Source organism: Empidonax traillii, unplaced genomic scaffold (assembly GCF_003031625.1).
Source record: "Empidonax traillii isolate 1590-97213 ecotype Southwest subspecies unplaced genomic scaffold, ASM303162v1 scaffold474:size1423191, whole genome shotgun sequence".
NCBI classification, from domain to species: Eukaryota; Metazoa; Chordata; class Aves; order Passeriformes; family Tyrannidae; genus Empidonax; species Empidonax traillii.
The window spans coordinates 512,087-529,290 of NW_020955667.1; the positions used below are offsets into that span (position 1 = coordinate 512,087).

The 17,204-nt window shown below is 44.1% G+C and overlaps 1 protein-coding gene across 1 annotated transcript; it reads right to left on the reverse strand.

The window, feature by feature from the left end:
* Positions 1-999: 999 nt before the first annotated feature.
* METTL11B (methyltransferase like 11B) lies at positions 1,000-16,696 on the reverse strand. Its single transcript, XM_027895907.1, has 4 exons — positions 16,479-16,696; positions 9,165-9,340; positions 3,706-3,955; positions 1,000-1,824 (listed from the first exon to the last, which is right to left on the reverse strand). The coding sequence occupies exons 1-4, from the start codon at positions 16,630-16,632 to the stop codon at positions 1,550-1,552; spliced, it is 855 nt and encodes a 284-aa protein (XP_027751708.1). The 5' UTR covers positions 16,633-16,696; the 3' UTR covers positions 1,000-1,549.
* Between the last annotated feature and the right edge of the window lie 508 nt (positions 16,697-17,204).

Genomic DNA, 17,204 nt, shown 5'->3' on the forward strand with positions numbered 1-17,204 from the left:
TGTAGAACTCCCTTCTATCAGAACACGGAGGTTTGATATTATGCAACTCTTTATAAAGTCTAAAAAGCTTTGCCTGAGTTGCATTTCAGGGGAGTAAGATGTGATAAAAATTCTGACAGTCAGAACAGTCCTCTCTAACATCACCATTAACTACTAAAATTTTGAACAAGCCTTAATAACATTTTAAGTGCAATTTATTTTAATACTTCTGTTCAAAAGAAACATATTATTTTGCCTGAATAAAAAAAAAAATATGAATCCACTTGGAAAACTGTGGTTGTGTGGTTTTCCTTCATAAAGAATTTCAAAATTCTCCCTCCCTGCCTCCACTCAGAACGACAAGAGAATTTCAAATTCTGAAGTTGTTTGCAAAATGAACTTCTTTCCTCCCACAGCATTTCCTGTGCCTGTGTGAAGAGGACAAGAGGTTTAATGTATAATTTCTGTGAGCCTTAAGGAGATGGGGTGCGTGTTAGTCCTTTCAAATCCAGGCTTATACAGCTGCTGTCTGAGTATAAATCACAGAAGCTTTTGGTTGCACTAACACCCTCTGCAGTTTAGCACAGCTGTTAATTAATACAATACTGTATTAGTTCTTCTTATAGTCTTACTATTAACGGCCCATGAAATCCCATTAGCTCTGCATATGGTGCCAGACTTGTTCCCAATGTGGGAAAGAAAGGCAGGCACAGTGGTATGAATAATAAAGAGAAGCTTTCAAGTGGTTTCCACTGTGAACATTTTGAAAAAAAAATATTTTCCAGAGTGTAATTTGTGGGGCGAGCTTTTCGCAAAATTTCAATGCAAACATGCATAGATTTGTCAGCTAAGTTCTCCCCCAGAGTGTGAAATCCCTTATGCACCACTATTGTTCTGTGGCAGAAACATCAGGAAGATGAAGTAGTGCCTAAAAAAGGAAAATTAACCAGGTTGGTTTATTGCCCAAATTGACAGAAATGAAAAAAAAAAATTAAATAAACTGCACAGCTGATGCCAAGAAAAAGATAAAACTTCCCTTAGATTTTTGGTTTAAATATTTTGAAGTACAGATAGTGAGAACAGTCAAAATTTGGGTTCAGTTTTCCAAGAAGTTATTTGAATTTCCTGCTGCAGTGATCCAACACACCCTTCTTAAATTCCAAGAAGATTTAAGTGCCATAGTAAAAGCCAGGCTTATTTGTTAACACCTTGTACAGAACACTCCAAATTGTATCAGCAACTACAGAAAATTCTTTTAATTCATTCACCTAATTATTTTCTATTGGTTAAGTTTCATCCAGTGTTGACTCCTTAATGAAAGAGAGATCCAACAAGGAGCTGTTAGGAAGGCTTTTAAAAATGGGAAGAATGATGAAGCAGGCAGGATTTAGAAGCAGACTATTCCCTGGAGAAGCTGACTCCATCGTAATTCTCTCCTGACCCTTTAGGAGTTGCTGCCCTAGAGCTGCAGCAGTAGCAGTGCACGGTTAGGAGTATTCCAGTAGATGCTTTCCTCCTTCCCAGTCCAGTGGTTCATCCACAGCCCAGTCTCTGCAGTCCCCCTGGGCAGTCAGGACTGGCCAGGGCCTTTCTGCATGGCCAGCATCCAGACAGGGACACACTGCTCGGGGAAGCCCTCCTGCCTCTCCTCTCGCAGGATGGTGAGTCCGCTCATTTCGATGAGGCTGTGCAGGATGTTCAGGTCTCGGATCACGCTGCTGTCCAGACAATCCAGGGTGCAGCCCTCCCTGGCTACATTGTCCTTGAGAATGATAACACCGTTATCCTTCAAGCCATTCTGGCACCGGATGAGAAACTCCAGGAGATCTTTATCTGTCAGATACCCTACAGATGAAAAGATGGAAAATAGATCACTGGTAACCATCCAGACCCGCCCTGCACACACCAGAATGGTGCCTTGATCTGAGTCTCCGCACCCTGTTCGTTGCAGAAGTTCTAGTCCTGACAGATTTAATAATGAAATCTTGGGCAAATCAATGAGATCAACAGATATAAACTCAAATCAAGATTTAGGAACCGTGTTAGTAGTAGCAGCAGATGTGGACAGAAGCCAGTGAGGAGAGTGGAGAAAATACTGGGTGCTGAAGGGTTCTTTAATCTGGTGGTTAAAGTCATAATAAGAATCAGTGGCAGGAATCTGGAGCCAAACAAATTCATATTGGGAATAAGTGACAACTGCTTAAGTGTAAGCAATTACCCATTGGAAACTACCACCAGAAGCGGTGTTTACCACCTCCTGAAGTCCTCAAAATCAAGTAGCTGAATTTCCCAAGATATGTTTTAATTGAACACAAACTACTGACTAAAGCTGAATACCTTTCAAGTGGAAGGAAAATGATAATTTCTATATGACATATAAACTTTCTTTTTTTAATTAAATAACTGCTTGGGCTCACATACTTATGCATGCATAAGACAAACCAAGACAGCAATGGCAAGATTCACTGAAGCTTTTAAACACTGATTTGGAACTTATTGACTTTTAGTGCAGTTTTCTAAGGAAATGAGATCTTCGAGGCATGGCTCTCTAGCACACAGTCCTGCTCTCGCTCCACCAAATGAACCTGTTGGCATATTTCAGCCAAATTCAAGATGGGGTAGAAGTTTGATTAATAATATAGGTAACTTCTATTTCCTTGAAACTGATGGAGAAAGAAGATTTAGATATGTGTCTATGCCAAAGAAAAGGCACACACTGCCTTGGACAGCAGCCACAAAGCTGACCAGCAGAGCGTGGGACAGGTCTGAGCTCATTCATCCTCATGTTGCCTCAGATTCGCTCAAAAGATGAGGCAGGAGCTACATTTACTGCAATGACTCGTTATTCCAGAAAAGCAAAAACACAAAGCAAAACGAAACTGGTTTGCTTGTACAGCTGTAAAGGCTTGTTCTAAGGACCTCAATTTTATTACTCTTTAAGACTGTGTGAAAAGGACAAGTAAGTGTTCCTGAATAAAACTATCTCCTGTGCTAATCTCTCTACCTTTATCTTTCATTTTGCCTAGCAAGAAACTGTCTCCAGTGTTTTGGATAAAAGGAGCTGTTCAGACCTCCTCTTATGCTTTAAAATAATTTAAAATAATGCCTTCTGCCAGCTGCAAATGCGCCATGGACACAGGTTAACAGACAAGAAGAAAACCTTCTTTCTGCAGCAAGTTTTCTAGAAGAAATGATTTTGTTTCTTAGGCATGTAAGAAACATGGTCCACATTATCTGATAGCCAGCCTGTTGCTCTAAATGCTGCAGGATGTTCACTGCAGGAGAAGCAGTAGATATTTCTTATAGGAGGGTGTGCTGTGGGACGTAGCTAAGGGAACCTGTTTAATAAGTATCAGTGCATGTATAAGACATCATCTGATTTACAGGCATTGGTGCATCTGTCTGCAGCAAGGGCAAGTAAGAAGCAGGATTCCTGCTCAAGAAAACCCATATACAAGGCCTCCTCCTCAGCTGCACCTCAGCATGCAGGCTGCTTTCCAGGAACAGGTACCTTCCTCCGGTCCATGACCTGAAAAAAACAACCTAATCTGTACCCACTGTGCACGTGGCTTGGGAGGACTCTCAGAAGCCACTTGTGATATTTTAGGAAGCAGTCCCAACGGTCTGAGAACCTCCCTTTACAGCTGCACCATTCTTGAGCATAAACTTGAGCACAGGCTGTATATTCTCTGAGATGTAGGGCTGGGTGAACGATGCCGAACTAACCTGAAACCCACTGAATCCAGATGACGTCGTATCTCTGTGGGGCCGGAGTGAATTCCTGGAGGCTTTTGCAATAATACATCTCTACTCTGTCCCCCTTGCCCTGCAGGTAGTTCGGGACCTCGGCCAGGAAATTCTCCATCATATCCACCAGCTCCACGCTCTTGAACACCGGCAGCAGGACGTGCTTGCTGATCCGGCCTATCCCAGAGCCGCAGTCCAGCGCGCGGTTGGTGCCGGCCTTCCCCACCCCCTGCGGGACACAAGAAAAGAATCTGAAATCTGAAAAATGCCACACCTGAGAGATCACAGTGATGTGTTATCCCCTATGGCCCCGAGCCCACCAAATCTAGTGTCTTGTCTCCTCATTTCTGCAGAACTGTTGCAAGATTAGTAAGGATCAATCCACCCCTGGGTACCGCTGTGTGAGCCCGGCTGGGCTGCCACATTCCCAGGCTGCTGCTGAGGGGATTTCCTTACTGGATTTACTGCTGTGCAGTAAGTTTTTGCTTGGAACAAGAAGGGAAAAAGTCTTTCAGAAGCTCCTAGCATTCTCAGAAGATCCACTGCTCCTTGTAAAGTCCTTGCAACTTCAAATATTCACACCTCACGGCCGACTACACGGCTAGATAAGCCCCATTCTGTGCCCTGTAAAGGCCTGACAGAAAAGGAAGCACATCCCAAATAGTGCATGCAAGCAGTAACTTCTGCAGCACAGAACTCCCAAGGTTCCCACAGACATCTCTCCAGATACACAAAACCCCTGGGATCAGGGATGCAGTTCTCAAAACAAGCTGTGTTTGAACGAAGACCTTGGAGTGGTAGGTAACGTGTGACAGCTCACAAAGTTTGGGCTGGAGCATATACAGAATGTCTTTTAGGCACAGCGACAAGAAAGATGATTGAATAGATTTTGCTTAACTGTTCCTTTTTTCTTCATAAATGTCATCTTTGGACAGAGATCAGACATGAAAAAACATGGTACAAAGGCTAAGGTGATGAGAAAATAATGAGGTGCTGTAAAAGGAGCTTTATAATGAAAGCTGTATTTCACCCCTAAAGCTTCCATTCCAGCTATAAAAAGGCTCTTAAGAGCCTGTTATTCTTCTGTAAAACAGAAATTCTAAGTCTGCACAAGCACTGAGTGTGAGATTGGAGCTCCCCTGGCCAAAGTTATCTGTTGAACAAATACATTAAAAGCAAATGTAAACACCTTTTCCCTGTCCCCTGGAACAGAGCTGAAGTGAAAGCTATGGGCCAAAGTCCCTGCTGCAGCTTCACTGCTCTGAAAGGATAGAAGCCCAGGAAAAGTCTTGCTCTTCCCACTTATTGGGAGATTCCCCTCTGTAACGATCAAGCATAAATCATGTAACTCACACTTTTCTGGCCTTGCTTCAGTGGGTAATTCAGTAGATTATTAAGGTCAAAGGACAGCACTGTCAATGACATGACTATGAATAGCCCAGCCGAGCATCCGATTACACGGAGTAACCGTAGAAAGAGCACCCGGACCTCAAGGGCTCTCACCAGTCCCCAGGGCTGCTGGTCCCAATATGTATACCAGGAAGATTAATCTCCTGATGTGTGCAAGAGTCCCCAAGCCTGCAACCCTACAGGACTCTGGAGACTCTCTGTTTGTAGTTATCCAGAAAATGGGAGCCATTGCTCATCCACAGGCTGCACTTTGGAGCACGTGGCTTTTCCTGGGGACCAGACTAAGCTGTAACAAGCAGCTCAGGAAAGGAGAAGGAACTGTGTCTTGGATCTCTACAAGGTGGTTTTCCATACTGTTTGCCAGCAGACACATGTTGGTCTATGTTGATCTGATTAAGTAAAAGTCTCTGAGAAAGCTGGTGAGAAAACTGGGAGGATTTACCAAAACAACCACCAGAATTCGACAAAATGCCACGTAACTCCTTCAACATCTGTGATTCAGAGAATCTACAGCCCCAGCAGCTCGCTCAGAACTGGGAATTCATCTCCCATGCTATGTCACGGCAAGGACCTCTGATGACACATCCCTGTTGGTCATGGAGAGGAAGGAAAGGGAACACTCATGGGAGACAAAGCTCGATCCCACACTTTGCTGAAAGGGAGCGAGAGCATCAGGCAGTCAGTTGAGAAGCCTTGTGAAAAACCACGGCTCCGTTTGTAATGAAAATGTTGACATAATTCCATGTTCAGCTAATATATTTTCAGTTTGGAAGTGCTCAGGGCTTTGACAGAGTATTAACATTTTCTTTGGAAGGCAATCATTTTCCCAAAAGTCTAATTGAGTTGAAAATCAGACTCCTTATTAAAAAAATAGTATAAGTGAAAACTGGAAGCCAGAACAGGCTTCAAAATTTAAGACTGACTGCTCCTCTGACTACCTGCTTCCCCACAGAATCACCACCCTTTAGGACACATATTCACCCACAGATTCTTCTGTAAAGCTAAATAGAGCACTCAAAAATTTCCTTAGGGATAAAAGAGCTATGGAATATGTTCCTGATGCTACTTCAGGTCTTGAAAGGAAATGTAGGTATGTAGGATAAAAAGGAAATCAGAGTTCAAGAAATAGATAAAAATCATAGTTTTCTTTCTAAATTAAAACAAAAAAAGCATGTTTTCAACAACATCTCTTTTGTTTTCCTGATCAAACAGGAGAAAAATCACTTTCAAGAAGCTTTTCACTCATCAAATAACCCATGAGGCAGATGAACTGCAGGCTAAAAAGGGAAAAGGGTTTAGGAAAGAAAGGGAGCTATAAAGTTAACACAGCCTCTGCCTGTATTATTTTACACACCTATAGCTCACAACTGTTCCTCAATTAATGGTTTCTTTGTTTTCTTTATTTCCTTTTTTACTCACTTACCTCTGAAGTAGGCACTTGAAAACACAGTGTCTGTGTGGACACCCGGGCTTTACCTGGCATTAACACAGTGCCATAAACATGCAGGGCTGCAGCTCTGCTGATAACCCTTCACGTAGGGCTGTACCTGAGACAGCCTGGAGCTTGTCTGCACAGCGCTCTTGGCTCAAGGCGTGTTGCTCTTGGTTTGAGTTCTGCCCACACACACATAAAACCTCTTAACTCGAGCACAGTGGCACTTTCAACTCCCTTTGCCTCGCCTGGGAGGGAGACAGGCTAAAATATAAGTGAGGTCCTCAGTCCTTCCTGTAATTCCTTCCATGTGCCCAGGCGAGATAAATCCTCCGATGGTAAAGGACTCTGTAGCTCAGTTTACAGCGGTGCAAAGAATCATGCTAAGAAATGCCGTACCTGAAGGTATGCAACATCAGTCATGGAAGGGAAATGTCACTGTGTGGCATTTCCACACCAGCCAAACTGACTCAGGAGGGGTAATTTGAGCGGAACCGGGCAACTATTTTTCAAGGAGCACTAGTTTTGCCAGAATGTAAAGGCTTTGAAGAATAAAACTGTTATTGCAAATCTAGAGAATAGTTATAGCCAAAAGAACCTGGGAAAGAACGTTGAAAATGTCAGAAGGTTTCTTTTTCATGACTTTCAAGGAAAAAAAAGAAACCAAACTTGTCAACTTTTAGTTTCTAAAGAGCATTTTTTTATTTTGGAACTGGCTCGAACTCTCGAAAACAAAGGGAAAAGTTCTTCAGAGGGTAAAACAATAAAAAAATTGTTTAGCTGATCTGAAATTAATTTTCCTATTTTCCAATTTTGTTAAACTTCTCTTAAAAAAGAACTTATAGTTTATGTTAGGGTGAAGCAGAAGACTGTTTTTTTTCTATCTTGATCACCTTTTTGGATAAAACACCTATTCATAGAGCCATAAACTTGGTAAGACATAACTCAAATCAGATTTAGGATAAAGTCACTGCTACAGAAAGCCAGTAAATATCTGTATCTGGCGGAGTAGGATTCAAATTCCAGCAGTAAGAAAGTAAAATAAACCATAAGTCACAAAATCAATTGACTTGCATCTCAACAGGGGACAAGCTTTAACAAATTAAATCAGCAAAATTAGCAACATGTGCAGACTCCTGTTTGTTTGGTTTTTTTTTTTTCCTTGTTTGATCTTGGCCATTCAGAGTATCCTTTCTATCCCTGGCTAATTATAGGAGTAGGAACTCTGCTCTGGAGCATTCTGCATCTGTCATCACACCTGATGCATTGGGTATGACTTCTCTTTGGCATGTGAAACTCTGCTGCAGACTGTACTTCTTTCCTTTTTGGGTCTTGGAGATGGGAAAAGCGTGAGAGTGTGATACAAACCTGCCGCTCAGGGAGCCGAGTCCATGTGATGTCTGGGAATTGTGAGATCCTTCCCTGAGCACCCCTTGAATTCCAAAAATGTCTTTAAAACAACTCTTGTATAAAACTTAAAGCACGTGCCTCAACTGCATTTCGTTTTTTCTGCAAATGCCATTTTCAGAAATGTCGTTCAGAAATGTCCCCATCAGGTTCAGCTCCCCATTGAACCTCCTTTCTATCCCATTTTGTGGATTTCTATCTGGTGTTAAGCCACACTCATTTTCCATCCAAGCCATTTCAATTGTACCCCTTTTTTTTTTCCATACACAACATCTAATTAACATATTCAATGTTTTTTTTTCCACAGTGGATCATTAAGGCTAAAAAAAGGTCATCTGGCTATGGCAAACTTGTACACTGGAGCAGAAAATTAAAGATCTATGGTAGCATTATACAGAACTAGTCATTTGGTCAGCAGGAGAATTTAAGAAATTGGTTTTGTGGATTCTTTAGTGCCTAATACTGTTGTTGAGCTAATTTAGTGGGCTCTTCCCCTGTGAAGAGGGAAGAGCAGTTAGAAAACCATCAGGCCACACTTCTAAAGAATTTCAGATTTTCAAAGACACAGTTAGGAAAGAACAAGATTTTTAGACACCTAAGGATCAAAGAAATACAGGTCTTAAAATCCCACTTGGCATCTCTCTGCAACTCAGGTCAAAGCAGACCTCTGAAGGTATTTAAAGACCTTTAGCAATCTGCCTGAAATGGTCCTCAGTGATGGAGGAACACCAGAATGTTCAAGAAAAAATCTTTTGCTAATATGTAGCTTATTCTATATATTCTATATATTTCAAATGGGGAGGGGAGGGCTGGGTTTTGCTGCAGCATTCTCAGAAATATCTACAAATAGTCAAACCAGAAACTTGGCATTTAGTCTCAGCCACTTTCCCAGGTGGACTGCAGGAATTTGCACAGGCAAACCTGCCACTGAAACCAGCAAGGGTTTTATCATATCTCAGTTCTGCACTGAGAATTAATCCTCCATTCAAACACAGCTCTAAGGACTCCTTGCACAATCCTCTCTGCAGCTTTGGAGAGCAACAAAAGGATGTAAAACAGGTAAATAATGATGTAAGACCTGGCAAAATGTGTGTTTGGAGCCATTTAAAACAGATGTGACTGGGCACCCTGCATGTCATTTTGACACATCACCATTGCTTCTTGCAGAAGATGAGATTAGATGACTCACCCCAACAAACTTCCTGAGAAATTCCCTGGAGGACTCAACATCTGTGTTGGAGAGCTCGATGTAGTCTCCCATCATTCCCTCTTCCGTGGCTGGCACATCCCGGTAGAAGTGCTTGGCCCTGGCATAGAACTGCATCTCCCCGTTGATGACTTGACTCGTCAAAGCATAAAGTTTCACTGCAAGCAGAGAAATCACTATTTTATTGTTAGTGACAGGTATTTCTGGTTTAGTTAATGGCATAATGACAAAGATCTATGAACTGAAGTTGAGCTTTCAAACCACCAAACCTGTTTCTGAAGCAACGGTGGAAGGAAAGCTGTTGGATTTAATCCTGGGAGACCTTGAAGGATACAGTCCCCCCTGGGCAAATTCAGTGCCTCCCAGGCTCAGAGGCCATTTTTGCCATGCCACTATGTTTTCAGGTCAGTGCAAGATCATTTCAAGTTTGAAGTGAACACACACACCAAAGAGAGCAAGGCGCCTGGATTTTCCCAGAAAAGATGTGGATGGCATTTCTTGCTATGCAGAGTCATCATTTCTGTAATCACGAACCTCGCTGTTGTGCAGATTTCCAGATATGCTTTCCAGCCATTGACAGCTGCAGGGAGAGTGCACCAAGAGGAGAGTGGATGAATGAGGCGCTTGCTCTGGTCTATTTTTAGTGGTACTGTACAGCCTGTGGCACTGCAAGTAAGCTGAACCAAGGCACAGGTGGTAGCCCCAGGCCTAGATGGGTATACAGGGGGAGAGACAATTTAGGAGAGGCAGTCCTAAATTTTCATCTGTCACAGATCAAGGAGCAAGGTAATCAGTGGGTGATATACTGGAAGGTTCCTGTGTGCCAGAGGCTTGGATGTTTCTTTTCACTGCTTGGCTGCTTTGCTGATAATATAAAGCAATCAGTAGTTTGAAGCTTGTTTTATTAAAACCAGTGAGCTTTGCAGGGTAAAGGAGTATTTACCTCTATCTTTTAAAAAGCTGAGGTCTGTGCTCTGCATCCTGAGTTCCCCTATATCTGATGTGCATCAGCATATCCAAAGCAGTTGTGTTTTGCAGCTCAGAAGTTTGGATTAAGGCAGGTTATAAAGTTTGCTCAGAAACCATCCCCTCTGACCATCCCATGTGCACAAACAAGTGCCCAGGCATTTTCCTGTGTGTGTGACAGACCTTCCAACACAAACACCACTGCAAGCCTGACAGAGAAAGCCAAGCGATAAGGAGGGATGGAGTCACACTGGGAACAATCCCCTGTGAGCACCACCTTGCAGGGTGAGACCAGCTCTGCTGCAGGTTCCCTGTGCGCTCAGGGAACTGGAAATGATCCAGCAGCAAACACCCTTTGGGTTAATAACAACAGGAAGGGAGAGCTCCCTGCCACTGCACACACAGCAGGGTCAGGGAGCAGTGCTTGGTCACCGCATCTTTAAGCGTCCCCGGGAGCGCTGCCAGTCGCTGCTGGGAAGGGTCTGCACAGGCCATGCCGTGCTTATGCCGGCTGGGGAGCGGGAATGATGCCCTCCACACCGAGGAGGAGAGTTAGGCCAGAGGCCCTGAATATAAGCCTGGAATGTATTTATGGAGGGCAAGCAAGCTCAGCAGGGAATGATAAGTGTGTGCTTGCCCATCCTCAGCGGGAGAATGACATTTTGGAGGCAAATGAGGGGGGGACAAAGGAAGTAGGATGGGGAATAATTACCACCAAGGACCACTCGGAACAGAATAGTGCTATTGGGTTACACATAAGCAGCATGCCCGGCATATCCTTCATCCAACAAAAGCAGCATTACAGCCCCTCTTGTCATCACCTGCTTAAGTCAACTGCTGAACGGATACTATTAAAGCTTTAATCCATTACACATTTATGTTATGCCTGAGAAATTTATACCACAAGAAGCACTGAGCCCAGCAAGGGTCAAACCTGCGAGTTTTACACACTCTGCTGATTATATTCACATACTCAGAAGAAACCATTTAGCTGAAGAAATTAACACAAAGGGGGCAGCAGCCAATCCCCAGCACAACTTGGCCAGGGTAGTTCCCAGAGCCTGGAAAAAAGACTCCATTGGCAGTTGTGATTCTTCCAGTAAGTGATCTCCATCTTTCCCCAGGAGTGGCAATATCTTGTCTTCTCTTATGTCTCCTTTTGCTCCATTTCAGAGGCCAGCCTGTCTGGTGAACAGAACTGAATCCCTGCATGGTGGCTTTGCAAGATCTTCCATATAAGAGTCCAGTGATGATTCCAGGGCTTGTTTAATGGACCTGTCAAGGGACAGTGATTTATCCCATTTTGTTACATTGAAGGGAACGGCATTTACAGGCTGTCTGCACAACAGGACAGCACGAACAACAAATATTCAGAGTCCCTCTACTCAAAACATGAGCCTGACCTGAGGCAACACATGGGGACGATATGCTGTTCAAGATAGCAGATCTGTAGTGGGTGCTCTCAGATTTCTCACTCAGAACCAGTATCAGGCTTGCAGAATTCCTGCCGGGACTTGCATGCACACACCAGCTGACTGCAGCTCCTCCCGGGCCAGCTGGGGCCCCACAGCCCTGCCTTCCATGCTGGCATCCCAAAGCAGCTCTGGGTCAGCATCCACAGGGGCTTCTCCACGCATCAAACTGTGCAAAGACCTTTTTATGCATGTCTCCCACCCGAGGGCATGCAAGGACACAGGCTAACAGAAAGACTGGCACTGTACCCAAAGTTTCTCCTGTGGCCCCACAGTCTCACTCACGCAGGGTGAGATCTCTAGAGGTGATTTTCACCTCTTGGCAGGGTGAGATCTCTAGAGGTGATTTTCACCTCTTGCTCCCTCAGTGTTACTCCTCCCTCTCAGGAATTTGCGGCACTGCCAAGTCTCCCAATGCACAGCCCAATTTTCCAGACACAGCCAATCAGCCTCACCTCTGGTCTGCCTTGCAGCTGTGCCTGGCATGTAGCTCCAGCAGCACATCCACAGGGAGAGGGAGCTTTGCAACTTGCAGGAATCTACCCCAAAAGAGAAGCATGGAGGCACACAAGCCTTTGGTGGCACTCAGTGCTGCAGCCCTGCTCCAGCATGCCTCCCCCTCATCACAGGGTCTATCCAGCCAGAGGATATCCATCCTTTTCCATGACCCATGTGGGACTATCCTGTGCATCAGGAAATGAAATACTTGTGGGGCCTGTTACAGATACACAGCCTGAGTTCAGTGAACTCTGTAAAGTAGGGCATGGGCAGGACGGGACGATGGAGGCTCTCAGACATTACAGAGTGGGCAGCTGTCTAACATATGAGGTTTCCTGAGTTAAGGCAGGTAACTTGTAAGATTTAACGTTAGAAATGTGTTTCCAGTAAATTAAGAATAAACTTTTCCATGGCACAGTTGTCCCTCGGCTGAATCTGCTGGCAAGTCCCCCAAGTGGAGATAGTTAAAGCAAACCCACTCCAAAATCAGGCTGAGGGCAGGAACTGGCTCCCTAAAGGTCACTCCAGTCATGAGATATTAATAATTTTCAGTCCCTGCAAACACAGTCTGGATGCAGAGGGGTGATCTACAGCTGAATGCCAACCTGAGGACTAGACAGACACGATCCACCTGAGCCTTCTGCCCTGCAAAGTCCAAAAACATTATCTCTAATATTTTCTTATGGATCAGTTAAAAAATGTTGTTTTCCAGTGCATCTGGTCTAAACCTCTAAAGAAACTGACCCCTCAATACACAATTCCATGTGCAATCCCAACCTGCAGTACACTGTCTTACAGCTCCTGGTTGCAGGGTTTACTCAGCTAAATTTCCCTGGCAGAAGTAAATGTTGCAAGCAATTTTTCTGAAGTTTTTATTTCTGAACATTATTTTGTGGCTCCAACTGCTTTCTGCAAGATACTGAACTAATTCCAGTTTGGCTGAGCATTCCCTTCTAAATGCAACATCTGCTTTGTGCATCAGTTGAAAAATAGTTATCTGTGTGCAGGGCAGAATTCACCTCTCTGCTGTGGTCTAAGAACCATGTAAATTCTGTTTTATAGAGGATGAACATCATCCCGCCCCCAGAACAGATTTTACTTACAGACACGTGCCTCACACGCAGGAATATTTGTCTCCAGGGATGGATCATCTAAGTTTTCCACTGCAGATCTCACCCCACTGGCACCGAGTCCCACAGCCCATGTAAACACGTGCACAATTTCCAGCATCTGAGTAGCTCCAATTAAAGTCCACTGGGCTTAAGGGCACTCACACACATTTAAGTACTTTGTTGGACCAGGGCCTAAAGTTACTCATGTCTTTTATTTATAAATGTTACCCTGGTCTGTAAAAATGACATGTTTCTCTTAACAGGCTGTGATACCAGATATGCTCAGCTCCTAAGTAAACATGACCAAAAGTGCTCCACCACTGAACCTGGCAGTGAAGTGGGGGGAGTGTGGAGTTAGCATAGCTTGAAGGAAGCTTTGTACCCTGCTGACCCTGGGCAGCACTGCAAGATTCAACAGGAGGCTTGATTTCAGCGTTATTATTCATGCTTAGGGTTAAGGACACGCTTAACTACCCTGCTGGGTCACAGTCTTAGTGCTGCTTTAGTCGTTTAATATTGTTTACACAGAGATATCTGGATCTAGTCTTGAAGCTTGAGAAGTTCAGTTCAATTCTGCTCAGCTTTGCTCTGAACTGAACTGGAAAATGTCATTCTGCAGAGATGTTCAGACCTGCCACATTTTGTGCTTTCCCTTGCAGCACTGGATCACAGTATAGGGAGGCCTAATCCAAATTTATGCTCAAAGCAGGGACAGACGTGACAGCAGATGAGGTTCCCCAGGACTCTGTTCAGTGAGACTTAGGAAGCCTCCAGTGACAGAGAATTGCACAACTTCACCAAGCAACCTGTTCCACTGACTGACTGTCCTCTTGGGGCAAGAGTTTTTCCTTACACCCAGTCTGCACTACTTTTATTTTGATTTGTGGCCACTGTCTCTCGTCCTCCTGCCTCACACCACTGTGCAAAGCTCAGCTTCATCTGCTTGTGATCTTCTGGGGTAGGTACTAGCAGGGTGATATTTGGTTGAACATTCCCCATTCCCTCAGTCTGTCTTCACAGGGCATGAGCTCCAGTTCCCTCACCACCCTGGAGGTCACCCAACTAGCTCCAGGTCACTTCCTGCATCGGGGATTCAAGATTCCACCAGTGTGGTCTAATGACTGCTGCAGAAAAGGGGATAACCACTTCCCTCCATCTACCAGCCGTGCCTTTGTTGTAACATCCCGGGATACTGCTGGCTGGCTCTGCTGCCAGGACACGCTGCTGCTCCACCATCAGCTGCTGCCCAGCAAAACCCTCCCAGCGGGGCTGCTCCCCAGCCAGTCCCTGCCCAGCCTGAGGCGTTGCTGCCAAAGGTTTTTCTCTTTCCAGGTACACAACCTGGCATCTGCCTTTGAATTTCAGGGAATGTGAATGGTACCGGTTTTCCACTGGCTCCTTCCTCCAGCCTATTTAGGTGCCTCTGCATGGCAGTTCTGACACGTCGTGAAGTTCCCTGGATGTGTATTCACAGTGCATGAGCTCCCCTGCAGTGTCCTCATGCCCATTTTTCCCTCCGGACAATAACCGTGGAATAACAGACATATGGCATGTTCACTGGAAGCCTGGGCTTCCATTTTCCATGGAGTCAAAGCAATTTGGATAAGCTGGCAATAGGCCTGTAAGATCTTTAGTGGAGTTTTAATGAGTCAGGTCATGAAAAGCCGGGCAGAGGGGATCTTTAGTCTGATAGGAACATTTTACAAAGCTTGTTGGCTGGGAATGGAAATTCAAATAAAATTCAGACAAGAAATAAAATATAGTTTTACAAGAGTGAAGCAATTAGGCCTGGAAACAGCTTAATGGTGACTGATGGATTCTCAGCTATTTGAAGCCCTTAAATCAAGATATTTTTGTTTTCACAAATACATACTGTGACCCAGACACAAGTTACAAGCTGAATGCAGAACTTTTACATGAAATACTAAGCTAGATGGTCGTGATGGTACTTTCTAACCTGAAAATGATCTATTGGTACTTACACTAATAGTTAACAAGGTAGAAAACCCTGCTCAGTTTCTAATATGTTGTGTTTATTTTCAAAACAATGAAAGAATAACATTTTCATAGACCTCATGAGGTTTCATCAACATGTAATTGACTTCCCTTCCATTACATCTTTCCCTCCTTTCCGTCATTCACAGCTACCTACCACTAGGTATAGAACTATTTATCTTCCATGTTTCATTTCAAATAGCTGCAGATATTGCTGCATTTAAAAAGCCACATCAAAATACTAAGATAATACACAGAAATGCTTTTTCTCTTTACAGGACTCATGAGTTCTGCCCTCCTGAGCAGAGTTGTCACTGGGATCTGTATTGTTCACACAACTAGGTAAGATAATCCTCTCACCTAAACGGATCAGTCCTTTAGGAAGGAGCTCTCAGGAATTCACTGTGAAGAGCAGTTTAACAGATTGCACAGACTCATCCTTTCCATCTTTAAATTCCTACAGTTCTGACATCGAGTGTAGGCTGAATAATTCTGCTTAAAACATGACTTGCTAATGTAATGCAGACTCAAGTCAAATCTACTTTTTAGCTATATTATACTATGGAAATTTTCTTTCTTATTCAGGGTCAAATTTTCATAAGAAGTGAACATTCATTTTCTGCATCTAAAAAAAAAAAAAAAAAAAAAGAACATGCCTTGGTATTCTGTACCAGAGGCTATTACTGGAATTTGCCTATAAACAAATGTTTTAGAAGCATTTTCCTCTCTAGACAGCCTGCTGCAGAGATCAGGGCAAAGAAGAGTCTTGAAAAAAAATTTAAATCATTACCTTTCAAGCACTTTTCCAAAACAATACAAACAACAGGGCTAAGGACACCCGGAATGACAACAAAACCCGTATCAGGCAACAGAAAGCAAGGCCTGCCAGCTCTGCTAGTTTTGCATTTGTCCTTCCAAGTTCCAAACAGGTCAAAGAGTGTTTTACTCAAATGGTGACAAAATAAGGAACCGTCAGCCAGAAACCAGACCTTGCTTTCACTCTGGTCTTTCCCTTGCCGTCTTCTAACAATTCCTGGAGTATTTAGGTAAAACAACAGGGTACTAAATTAGAGGGAGCTGAGAGAGAGAAAGCCAAACGATTTAGTGAGCACTGTAGTCTCTCCAGCCGAGCTACTCTCTCTTCTCTGAACTACTACACTTGCTGTCATTGATGTGTCTGCCCTCTACACAGAACATGATACACCTTCCCAGAGCACGGTCACACACACACACAGACACTCCTGCCCACTCACCCAGGGGAAGCTTCTCCAGCAGGTAAAGGTAACACTTAAAGAAGTCATTTTGGATCGCCTTGTGCAAGACAAAGGACATGCTGTGCCGACAGAGCTCTTCGTCCGTCTTGTGCCAGCGCGACTTGAAGGCCAAATGTGCTGCTTTATAGGCCATGATGAAGATGTTGTGTGAGGGTGGACAGCTGCTGTGGCTGGTGCTCTCTGCAGGACCCGTCCTGCCGCAGCGGCAGAGGCAGTGTCATTTAAATTGTGGCGATGTGCTGTCATTCTATATCGGGGTGTGTGCCGAGAGCGGCGCAGGGGGCGGGGGCGGGCGAGGGGAGTGAGAAATGCTGGCTCTTGGCACCGGCTCACAGCAGGCTGTGGAGTGTCACCCTCTGAGACAAGCAGGTGCTGGAAAGTGGAAAAAAAAAATCACCCAGGAAATTGCTTAGCCAGGGTAAAAGTATATCTATTCCAGGAGAGACTAGCTTTAATTCAATTACACTTTTCCTTATCTATTCATCCTTCACTTCAAAGGAACTCAGACATTATCCAGGATCTCCCTCTTTTATATCTCACAGGGTGGTTTTGTTTCTGTGTGTCTCCTTCACTATTAGTTCTTCAGTCCAGAGCACTCAACAGGAAAGCCAGAAGACAGAACATGGATAGGTCTCCACACAAACCATGTGTGCTAATAAACTGTGATTAGAGCAAGCAAAGAGAAAGCAACAGATTCAGCTTCAG

Excerpts from the sequence above, each read along its gene's own strand:
- METTL11B (XM_027895907.1), bottom strand. The coding sequence starts at position 16,632 with ATGGCCTATAAAGCAGCACATTTGGCCTTCAAGTCGCGCTGGCACAAG. Across the intron at positions 9,341-16,478 it reads GCTGGAGAAGCTTCCCCTGG|TGAAACTTTATGCTTTGACG; the intron begins GTGAGTGGGCAG and ends CTCTGCTTGCAG. Across the intron at positions 3,956-9,164 it reads TTCTCAGGAAGTTTGTTGGG|GGGGTGGGGAAGGCCGGCAC; the intron begins GTGAGTCATCTA and ends TGTGTCCCGCAG.